Source organism: Melanostigma gelatinosum (genome assembly GCF_949748355.1).
Source record: "Melanostigma gelatinosum genome assembly, chromosome: 18".
NCBI lineage: Eukaryota > Metazoa > Chordata > Actinopteri > Perciformes > Zoarcidae > Melanostigma > Melanostigma gelatinosum.
The window spans coordinates 10,777,885-10,789,307 of NC_136651.1; the positions used below are offsets into that span (position 1 = coordinate 10,777,885).

At 40.7% G+C, this 11,423-nt stretch overlaps 3 protein-coding genes across 9 annotated transcripts; 2 read left to right on the top strand and 1 right to left on the bottom strand.

The window, feature by feature from the left end:
- Window positions 1-966: 966 nt before the first annotated feature.
- Window positions 967-3,066, bottom strand: fam136a (family with sequence similarity 136 member A). The gene is made up of 3 exons (XM_079288989.1): window positions 2,822-3,066; window positions 2,555-2,695; window positions 967-1,805 (listed from the first exon to the last, which is right to left on the bottom strand). Exons 1-3 carry the CDS (start codon window positions 2,906-2,908, stop codon window positions 1,617-1,619), a joined length of 417 nt encoding a protein of 138 aa, XP_079145115.1. The 5' UTR covers window positions 2,909-3,066; the 3' UTR covers window positions 967-1,616.
- Window positions 3,067-3,714: 648 nt separating this feature from the next.
- Window positions 3,715-7,612, top strand: pcyox1 (prenylcysteine oxidase 1). Its single transcript, XM_079289453.1, has 7 exons — window positions 3,715-3,870; window positions 4,093-4,240; window positions 4,630-4,836; window positions 4,918-5,092; window positions 5,210-5,421; window positions 5,525-5,677; window positions 5,792-7,612. Exons 2-7 carry the CDS (start codon window positions 4,129-4,131, stop codon window positions 6,460-6,462), a joined length of 1,530 nt encoding a protein of 509 aa, XP_079145579.1. The 5' UTR covers window positions 3,715-3,870; window positions 4,093-4,128; the 3' UTR covers window positions 6,463-7,612.
- Window positions 7,613-8,274: 662 nt separating this feature from the next.
- On the top strand, window positions 8,275-11,286 carry LOC306792082 (uncharacterized protein). 7 transcript variants are annotated; one of them, XM_079289083.1, is made up of 13 exons: window positions 8,275-8,351; window positions 8,591-8,644; window positions 8,731-8,757; window positions 9,030-9,080; window positions 9,204-9,239; window positions 9,326-9,346; window positions 9,426-9,461; window positions 9,554-9,592; window positions 9,729-9,761; window positions 9,878-9,892; window positions 10,061-10,099; window positions 10,196-10,231; window positions 11,180-11,286. In XM_079289083.1, exons 1-13 carry the CDS (start codon window positions 8,297-8,299, stop codon window positions 11,191-11,193), a joined length of 456 nt encoding a protein of 151 aa, XP_079145209.1. In that variant the 5' UTR covers window positions 8,275-8,296; the 3' UTR covers window positions 11,194-11,286. The 7 variants fall into 7 exon arrangements, with proteins under 7 accessions (XP_079145209.1, XP_079145212.1, XP_079145213.1 ...); XM_079289086.1 differs by having other exon boundaries at window positions 9,557-9,592; XM_079289087.1 differs by having other exon boundaries at window positions 9,329-9,346.
- The last annotated feature ends 137 nt before the right edge of the window (window positions 11,287-11,423 follow it).

Sequence of the window (11,423 nt, forward strand, 5' to 3'; positions counted from 1 at the left end):
AATAAAGTCACAGTATAGCATGTCGAATATAGCATGTCGAAAAAAGTCATAGTATAGCATGTTGAATGAAGTCATAGTATAGCATGTCGAATAAAGTCATAGTATAGCATGTTGAATAACGTCATAGTATAGAATGTCGAAAAAAGTCATAGTATAGCATGTCGAATAACGTCATCGTCTAGCATGTCAAAAAAAGTCATAGTATAGCATGTCGAAAAAAGTCATAGATTTAACCACTAGAGGGCAGCAGTGTTACATCATTTAATGAATCATGAAACATTACATGATTTAACCACTAGAGGGCATCAGTGTTAAATCATTTAATGAATCATGAAACATTACACGATTTAACCACTAGAGGGCAGCAGTGTTACATAATTTAATCAATCATAAACATTACATGATTTAACCACTAGAGGGCAGCAGTGTTACATAATTTCATGAATCATGAAACATTACACGATTTAACCACTAGAGGGCAGCAGTGTTACAAAATGTAATGAATCATAAACATTACATGATTTAACCACTAGAGGGCAGCAGTGTTACATCATTTAATGAATCATAAACATAAGAATACATTTAGCTGCCTGTTGAAAGCAGACAGCAGTTGTTTCTGCTATGCACCGGTATAATGGTGTGTGAAGAATTCATATCATACGGGAAATTAAAACCGGTATACTGCCCAGCCCTAGTCTTTATTATAGTTTGGACAATTTTGTACCAATATTTGACGTTTATGTTGAAAAAAGTCATAGTATAGCATGTTGAATAACATCATAGTATAGCATGTTGAATAACGTCATAGTATAGCATGTTGAATAACGTCATAGTATAGCATGTTGAATAACGTCACAATAAAGTCATAGAATCGCATGTCAAAAAAAGTAATTTCTTGTACCATTATCTGTAAATAACATAAGATTTTTTGCAGTCATTAAAATGCAGTCCAAAAACAGGTACATCTACAGTGCTTTTAATACAGATACATAAATCATGAGGTCAGACAATCACAGAACAACTCAACAATGAAATGACAAAAAAATGAAAGGGATGAGAAGGCTCATACTGGAGAGAACCTTCAGAAATCAAATATGACTGACAAGAGTTGAACATCAAGTACATTCAAAATGCAAGAATAGATACACACGAGGACCATTGTGTGGTGTACTCTATACTGGTATTTTAAATTGTGATACCCGGATATGTAGTGTGTGAGTTTGAGTTGGCATCTTGATCATAAACAATGATGCACCACCAGATGCATCACTCGGTTTACCAAAACAGCACCAAACAACAACACTTTCAGTTCCCAGTATCCAGGAAGGTTATAGGTTGTAGATTACACATATTCAGATAACAAATCTCACAGTGAAGAGTTTTAAATCTCCACAACAGCAGCATTCAGAGTCACAGCCAGTAGAACTTGTCACAACTCTTTTGTGTCACACAATCCATGTTAAACTTCCCTCTCAATCCTTTCATGGCATTTCAGCCCTTTATTCTTCAGTTATTACTGTTCAAACTGGCCGAGTTGAGCGACCCTGTGCTTCTGTATGTGTAATGACCTCAGACTGAGTCTCCAGGAAGGACGACAAGTCATCCATCCCTCTTCCTTACTGCTGTATAGAGTCCAAATTATCTTTGATTCTTCGGGTCATGCTGGGGATGAGGTTTATGTGGTCGTCCACACAACTTCCCACACAGCCTTCCATCAGTGATCGAACAGCTGGCTCTTTGGCGCCGGAGTCAAAAAGATCCTTCGCCTTGTCATTGCAGTGCATCGTGCATCTGGTCAGACGGTCCTGATGGGGCAAAGAGGAGAGACTGTTTAGACCTAATATAAAAACAGACAAGATAGAAGTCCCAGTAGACATGTTTAGGATTTGCAAGCATTTAGCATCAAGCTGAATAAGAACACTTCAAATGTCAAAATATTGTCCTGTTGCCTTAAGATTCTACCGATGCTAAATCTGTCATGAAAAGAAAAAAATATATATACTATAGTGCATCATGAAAAGTTATAGTATTTAATAAAAAAATACATAAAAGAGGTCATAAATAAAGTCATATTATAGTATTTTACAAAAAATAAAATAAGAAAAATTTAATAAATCGTAGTATAGTTCATCATGAAAAAAATCTTAGTAGAGTATGTCATAAAACAGATTTATATTATAGTAAAAGTATAAGTCAGAAAAAGTCATGAACAATGTCACAAAAAAATCTACGTATGTAGGGAAAAATTAGAAAAATCGAATTGCAATTATTTGAACTGATATTGCAATAGCGATATGATTTTCAGTATTAATAGAAGTCTCTGCATATGAAAGATTTTCATACAGGATATGTGCCAGGACACCTTTTTTTCAAGAGGGGTAATAAGAATAATATAGTCACTTCATCTTCCGAACTATACCAACTCCATTAGAAATATCAGACTGATGTATAACCTTGTCATCGAGAGCATGGAACAGCTGTTACATGTGGCCTGACTGAGGACTTTAACAAACGTCCATAATTGAAAAGGCCACTCAGTCAAATGTCCCCTCACCTGAAACTTCTCCAGCTCTGAAGTGACCTGGCCCTGAGCTTGTGCCATCGGAGTGTGACACCTCTCGATGCACCGATGCACCACAGACATGGAGTCCGTGGAACGATCACAGCAGTCTGCACTGCACCTGAACATGCGACCCTGCAGCGAGAAGACACACACATAACGTTATATATGATGGATAAAGGTGCTGCACAGATCGGTGTGGTAGAAAAACAAAGCACCACATGCACAGATCATGTTTCCACGGATAAAAAAAAAACCTGCCTGCATTACACGGATGTGGTCCCTCTCCAGGCTTTGGACCATTTCTTCCACCGCAACATGCACGCGTGCCTGATGTGCCTCTGCCATCTCAGTTCGTCCTGCTCACACCACTACTATTTTTAGTTTAGTATCTAAACCAGACTGGACTGACCCGAAGTATCCGTGATGTCCACAGCAAGTTTATTTACTTTACAATTTGAGAACTAAGGTCACCTCCATTCAAGCATGGTTCAGGATGAGTAGACTTCCGCCACTTCCGCTTTACTTCCGCAACAGAATCCTCTTCCGTTTTGTTTATTCTTCAAAATTGGGTTCCAGTAAATTCCTGATTTTGGATGGGCAGGGTTGCAGACTGGCGTTCTCGGAAATGTACGGCACTACGGGTCTTTATGTTTTTCGTGAGATATTACAAGAAATATGACAACTTCCGCTCAGCTCCTTTAAGCCTCCACGACCTTTTTCATCGGTCAGCGAAAAGTACATTATCCTTCCTAACGCGACTTTAATTGTGCTTTAATTCTACTGTTTGTAGTCTATTTACATTTATTTAAAATGAGCATACATATATATATATATATATGTGTATATATATATATATATATATATATATATATATATATATATATATATATATATATATATATATACATACATATATATATCTATACATATACATACATATATATTCATAGATGTATACATCATATCTTTTGAAAGGTTAATTATAATATGATCGGCAATTGCCAGAGTTAAAAACTTTACACATGTATTCAGTTGACAGCTCAAATGAAGATATTACGGCCTTTATTGTGAAAATCACGCGTAAGCATGCCCGGAAGTCTCGATATTAAGAGACGTTCACGGCGCTCCGACCTGCTGCACCCGTTAAACAAGTTAAGATAAGTTGGTTGCTGACACTTCTCGTCTTAGTGGCGAATATCACCAGTTCAGTTTTCCGTTTAAGTTTTACCGAACGTTGACTATTATTTTAGAGTGTATCGAAGATTACGCTGTGAAGGCAACTTCTCGAACAACTGTATTTTGAAATGGTGAGTCCTCACCGTTCAACGCGTTCTCTTTATAAAGTTTCTAAGGATTTGACATACGTTACTAACTTACCGCCTTTGTTATTATATGCGTGAGTGTGAACTCCTGTGAGAGTAACCGTTGACCGAGACTGATAAGGACTGTCCCCTTCGAGTAATTAGCGGAACTCAGACTGTATATAATAAGTCTATGCGGCACTGACCGTGTTTGTGCCTCCTGTACAGATGCTGTGCGGTGCAGCAGAGAACTAGACGCGCACCATGAATCCACGAACTCTGTCACTGAGAGCCCTGCTGTTTCTGGGGCTTTGGCACGCTGGGAGAAGAAGTCTAGCCTCAGCACCAGAGCTGCAAGATCAGCCCAAAAAGATAGGTGAGTCTGTCCTAAGGTGCAAAACAAAAACACACCAATCCTCCTTTCTATCAATACTTCCTCATAATAATATATTACTGTGGGAGAAACCTCGCTGTGACCTTACCCAGAATACAGCTGTAAAGACACATGCCAGTCAATGATCATATTAGTTGCAACTGTAGTACAGAATTTAAAAAAGCCATCTCAAGAGACTACTGAATGCAAGATGTGTTTATTTTAGGTACGTCACATGGAATAAAACTTGATAATAATCAAATTAAAATGGAGGACATTCCGCCTACAAATGTGCATGTGGCACGACAGCAGTAGAACCAGTTTTATTATTCAGTCGAACCAGTTTTAATATCACCAATGTGTTTAACCGTGTTGTCGTTGCTGCTTTGAAGCCGTGGTCGGAGCGGGCATCGGAGGCACGTCTGCAGCGTTTTACCTGAGGCAGGAATTTGGAGCCGGGGTGAAGATCGATGTGTTTGAACCGGGCGATGTTGGCGGACGACTCGCGACAGTGAAGATCGGAGAGCACGAGTACGAGACGGGAGGCGCAGTGATCCACCCTCTGAACCTACACATGAAGCACTTCATTGAAAAATTAGGTAACGTGTTGTCACAAAAAACAGAATCACAAAAGTATAAAGCAACAAAAAACCTCTTACTATATGTTTTTTTTTTTTTAGGTATTCCTCTGAGGACAGATGTCCCCTCTAAAATGGCAATCTTTGATGGAAAGGAGCTCACGTTTGAAGAGAGCGACTGGTTTATAGTCAATTTCTTGCGTATGCTCTGGAGATTTGGGTTCAGCTTTATCAGAATGCATATGTGGGTGGAGAGTGTTTTGGACAAATTCATGCGGTGAGGAGGAAAAGCATTTGTCGTGGCTCCTAAATGTCACTCTTTTTGTTGCATAAGATCCAGTATTATCAACATAGATGGTCATGTGAAACCTCTTCTTTTTTGTTTGACACACAGGATCTACCAGTATCAGCAGTACCGTTACTCGTTCTCCAGTGTGGATAAGCTCCTTCATGCCATGGGCGGCGATGCTTTTCTTACCATGCTGAATCAGACCCTGGAGGAAACAATGATGGGCGACGGATTCTCCCAAGTCTTCCTCAACGATATTGTCGCACCCATCGCTCGTGTCAACTACGGCCAAAGCGTCCGCATCAATGGATTTGTGGGTATGTGTGTCAAGAGTTTGGATTGGTTCACGAACACAAAGGTTTTTGTTGAAAACGCTGTAAAAACAGAGGCAACATTTCCCGTCTGTCTCGTCTCCTATAGGGGCGGTGTCATTAGCCGGAGCGGATCCGGGCTTGTGGGCAGTAGATGGAGGCAATAAGAGAGTGTGCTCAGGACTACTGTACAACAGCAAAAGTGAGCTCATCGCTGCCAGAGTGACCTCCATTTCGTTCAAAGTTCGACCATCCAAGACAGGTACCTTTTGACATTCCTTCATTTGGTAAAGAACTGGCCAATGATGGATTTATCGCATGTCCATTTTTAATGTCAAATATTTCATCTCAACTCTCCGTCTCCCGTTTTTTTTAGGCAACACAGCCAGTTTCTATGAGGTTAGTTATGTGGGAGAGGCGGGCTCAGCACACTCTCTGTATGACATAGTGGTGATAGCAACACCGCTTCACCAGGGAAAGTCTGACATCGCCTTCTCAGGCTTCTCTCCCCCAATCCCGTCCCACTATCCCGGACGTTACCACCAGACTGTCTCCACTCTGGTCCACGGCATGCTGGACATGTCCTACTTGGGCACCACACAGCCAGCCTCGGAGTTTACCGTGTCTGACATCCTCACCAAAGACTCAAAGGACTCCGTCATCAACAGCCTGAGCTCTCTTGACCCTGTGCACATCCCTCAGGGTTACAAGCGACCCCCTGCCAGCCAGACCAAAGTGTGGAAGGTGTTCTCCCCAAAGCCGCTGTCCCAGGAGCAGCTGCGGGACATGTTCCTCTCCTGGGATTCGGTGTCGGAGACTCAGTGGCTGGCTTATCCTTCTTACAGCCCGCCGCACCGCAATACACCTCCCTTCATCCTGCACAACCGGCTGTACTACCTCAACGCTGTGGAGTGGGCGGCCAGTGCCATGGAGATGAGCTCTATCTCTGCCAGGAACGTGGCCCTGCTGGCACACCACCGCTGGCACAAACAGGTCGGCAACATCGACCAGGAGGACCTGCACACCCGACTAAGAGGGGAACTCTGAAGAGAGAAGAAAAGTAAAAGCAACACAATCAATCAAGCACAGTATTGATACTCATGGACAAGCCTGGTGCACGATAACACTCCTGTCAGGGCAAATCCAAACTCTTATTCAGGTATCTGGAGTGCTCTGACCACTTTACACTCCACACAATTACGGTTTATTACAACTTTTCTCTTATTGTCATAGTGGTGGCCATTATTTCCAGATAGAAATGTTGACCACAACCAAGAAACTAATTGGAATGACCCTTTAATCGGCGTAACGGCAGCCACAGGTCATCCTTCACCAGCAACAATAGAAGAAATCACACTAAAAGATGGTTCAACATTGCACTGTGCTGAATTTTGTCATCACTGTGAACCCCGCTGCATTCCAGGACACATACTTTTAGGTGTTCCTCTGTCGACATGCGTTTGTTTTTTAATGTGCCCAGATGTTGTTATGAACGAGGTAGGGCTCACATCTAGCCACATTAACAAAGATGACCTTTTATAGATTGATTACGTTAATTAATTGTACTGATCATTTATAATTATTTAATTGGACAGTCTAATTACACTGAAGAACTGTAGGAATTCAAATTGTTAAAACTATAAAGGTGCCTTAAAGATAGCAGACTAATTGGCTTAAGTCTCCCGATAATTTTAGAAATCATTTGTCTTTCGGGTTTTTATGTGTCGTTTTTAATGAAGTGAAAATTGCCATCAGAGTCGGGCCACGAGGACCAGACTCTGTGTTTTGTTGTAACGTGTGAAGTGGCTTATCAGTTGTCGTGTGGCTTCAAAACCTACAGTATCTAAATCTCTTTCATGTTGTTTTTTTTAGCCACTTTGGGAAGAAAATTGTAGTTTGCTAATTGTTTCTTAAGCACTTTGAAATGTGTATTTTTCTAGATTTTTGACAGAAGTTTCCTGTTTGTGAGTATATGTCAAGACGCACTGTCGCAAAAAAAAAATGAATAGCGCTGTTTAATTGACAGAAAAGTTTCACTTTTACACTTAATGCTTTTGGCAAATGCCAGAAAAACTGTCTTCCTCTGCACAAATACAATGAGGCAAATCTAAAGGTTTGATTTCAGATTTGAAACAACACTGAAACCTTCCAGTCCAACCAGTTTTACAAGTGTTTACGATCACAATAAAGTTATGAAACCTTGTCTGCTTTGTACTCTTACTTGACATTTTACTACAAAGCCATATCGGGTATTTATTAAAAGCCGGTTTAAATTACGCTTGAATCACTTCTCAAGACACTCAAATAGAAATCACTTTTTATGAAGCAAACGTGCTTCATAGAAAAAGTTAAGATCGGTGATATTGATGACCATTTTATTCTTGTCTTTATGTTAGAAGCTCGTACTCAGTTTGTACACATTTCACTTTTAAAATCCACTTAATTTCACCATATTCTCAGTTTTGAGGAGTCTGCACTTCTTTTCATGACAGATCGAGGTCTGAGGTGAAAACATGTACCGTAATAGCTGCATCTGTTTGCATCCTTGGCTTGTGACCCGTCATTCACAAGCCAAGGATGTGTGGTGAAATCACCATTGCCAGTCCCAACAGGAAATTAACATTGTTTTCAGCCCCCCCCCCCTCCCCCCTCCCCCCAAATAAAGGCCCGTGTGACTGAAAAGCCAACAATGGGTGGCATTGACGGCCTGAATAAGGATACGTCTGTGTGGTGATGTGCCACCCAGCTGTCCTCTCAGGTAGGGAGGGACAATGGTACCAGAGTCGCCTGTCCATGCAAAACATGTGATGCGTCTGAAGATATAAGAGGCTGTAAACTGACAACAACCCAAAATCTTCCAGTACCCAGACCAACAGCCAAGATGAGATTTCCAGTGCCACTGTGTGTTTTCCTCGCTGTCGCAGCGCTTCACTCTGGTAAGAAGAAGAAATACTTATTTTATTTTTAAGATTTAGAATATGACTACAATTTTTAAACAGGTTGATGGAGACTGGGAGACAACTTTTTTGTCTTTTAGTTGTTTTTATTATTGCTTGTTATAATAATATGTGCAACTTAGCCTCTGGAGAAAACTGATTCATGCTTTTTTACGACAGAAGACGTTCAGTTATGTGTTTATTTGAAGCCTGACTGATGTACTTGTGACTATTCAAAGCTCTCTCAGCATCTCTGGAATCTGCAGAGAAAGAGGAAGTAGTTGCTCGGCACGGTGAGGGATTATATATTAATAATTGGTTATTAATAATTATGTAAGGTAATGCCTCAAAATGTATCTAAATGTGTTTTTTCATGCAGATGGGCTAACTGAACTGCAGAAAATAGGTACGGTGCATTGGTCCAGAACCAGCTGAGTGTGAAACTGATGCTTTATGTACTTAATTAAGTCTGTGTGTTTGTTCACCTGGCAGCAAGAGCAGAAGTCTTTTTCATCTGCGTTGTTATGACACAAGTAGACTATCCGGTTTGTTAAAGCCACCTACCAGACACTTTTTATTTTTTCGATTTAATTCATGTTAAATCTGTAACACTACATTTCTTCATTTTTAATATATTTGGCTCTTGTTTTGCATCACTGTGTCGCTCTGTCTCCTCAGATCAGATGGAGTTTGAGGCCGCTCAAAAGAACGAGACCGCTCAGATGAATGGTAAGTTTGACCAAAGTCCAAAGCAATGACCATAACCCAAAACGAGGTGACCTCAAAAACAAATGTGTCTTTCATCCAATTCTGTTCTGTCAATAATCTGTTTTTGTTTACCCTCCACTGAAGTTACAGAGAAACAGAATGAGGAAACCCGCTACCTTGGTAAGAGGAACTATGAGCTTTGACCGCATTCACAATGAATTCAGCTGCACTTTATAATGCAATCTTTCAAAATATGTTACATACAGAAGCTGTCCAAGAAGGATCCGGTAAGTTATACTTGTATGTATAACACCTGAACACATATTGATTGTGTGTTCATGCCACCTGTTGAAATGTCTCCAACAGTAGAGGAGCATGTTGAAGCAGAGGATGACGACACAGGTGTGTAAAACACATCCTGCTGGCTTTAAAAAAAAAAGACAACATTTGATCTTGTTGAGATTCAACATCACATAACTGAAATCCTCCTTCAGCAGAGGGAGGCGGTAACTCTGACGCAGCAGCTCGTGAAGGTGAGAGGTTTTACTGTTCCAAGTATCAGCCTGTAGATGGTGTTAAAGGACAGACTGGAAAAGGTCTGCAGGATTTTAAAGTACACTTACATGTTAAATATCACAACCATGTGACTGATCTCTCTCTCCCCCACAGAATCCCAGTCCGAGTCCTCTGAGGAAGCAGATGGTGAGTTTGTGACATTGAGGTTTTTTTGTATGCAGTTTATTTCAGAACATTAAAGATGTAATTTCAGCTTCTGTCATTCTATCAATGACAATGTGTGTCTTTATTATTTTTATAAGGGAGACAGAGGCGGGGTAAGTGATGAAAATCTACTCCACTACACAATTTTTTGAAAGTTTAGTTGTTAAACATCTTTTTAAAGAACATTTAGAGATAAACAATAGAAAGCACACAGCAGTTTGGCCTCAGTCCATTTTTAAATCTTTTTACTGTACACACGATACATTTGAATGTCTCCCTAGAGCACCACGAGGCAGTGACAGAGACTGTGAGCAGTTTGGGTAAGATCAAGTAACGCCGCTGACTCACTGCACCGATGAATCCCTCAGTATAACTCTGTGGTTGTAACTCTCCATTTCCTCATTGCTCCTCTGCAGATGGAGTCAGTCATGATACAACCAAGTGGGAACAAGGTGGAGACTTTTAAATGCGACACACTAATAATTTACCTTACAGCTGAGTGCATGTTATCTGTTCACTAATATTATCCAGAGACTACTGTTACTCGTAGGACCTGCTGAGGCAAGATGTGGTGAACTGTTTTGAGGAACACTGGGAAAGTCAAATTGTAGGTTATACAATGAACAGACTGTGAGCAACGGAGCCCGTTAAAGCCGGTCTCAGCTAGTTTGAAATACTGTTGAAAACCTACTGTAGGTTGGGTTCAGAATCAAAAGCAGTACAATGCCTCAAGAGCAATTACAAATGTACAACTCGGCAGCTTGTTAAAAAGATTAGTTTAAGAAACAAATGTTCTAGAGAGATATTAAAGTCACCAAAAAGATTGGCTGGCTGCTTGACCACAAAAATAAGATGCTGGGGGTTGTTTATTTGAGCACAGTCCTTGTATGAGAGTAAATCTAGGACAAGAATCCAGGACACTGAGGAGTCTGTCCCCAGGTAGTTATTGTGCTTGATTTATACTGCATATTTATACTGCATCGTCTGCTTCTGGTTATTTTTGGACCAAGGATGCACCGCCCCTGCCCTGAAAGATGCCAAAAGGATAGTTTTCAAATTGATCAAATGCTTCTGCCTCAAGGTTACTGAGGTGGTGATAGAAGGTTGTATTTTATACTCCTTGATGAGAAAAGCCAAACTCCTGAGAAGACAAACCTACATGTGCAGGTTTTAGCAGTAAATCCTCATCCGCCAGGGATAGAATAGGCCCCTTTGTGCTTTAACAGCAGTAACATCACACACTGGTGCTGCCATCATTCATCAGTATGCAGGAGTGAGTGAGTCATATCTGACTGTGATTCATACATCTTATTCAGAGCCCTGGAAACCTACTGCATTATGGTGCGTTGGCGATGTAAAGCTAGCGTAAAGGAATCCTCTCGTCTGTTCTTGCGTCACAGATGCACTGGAGTGAGACGGCACAGCAGCGCGTGGATCCAACGCTCTCTCCTCCCGGTCCCTGAGCTGCACTGCGCTTACTGCCAATAAAGACGGGAACTATACCACCTATCTGAACATGTCCTCCTTTGTTTCATGTTGTGCCAAAATACTTAGTTTCAGAACTGCTTTTTGGGATATTTACTTCAATAACCTGTGTTAAAAGTTGCAATACTTTATTATATAAAGAAAATGTTTGTATCATAA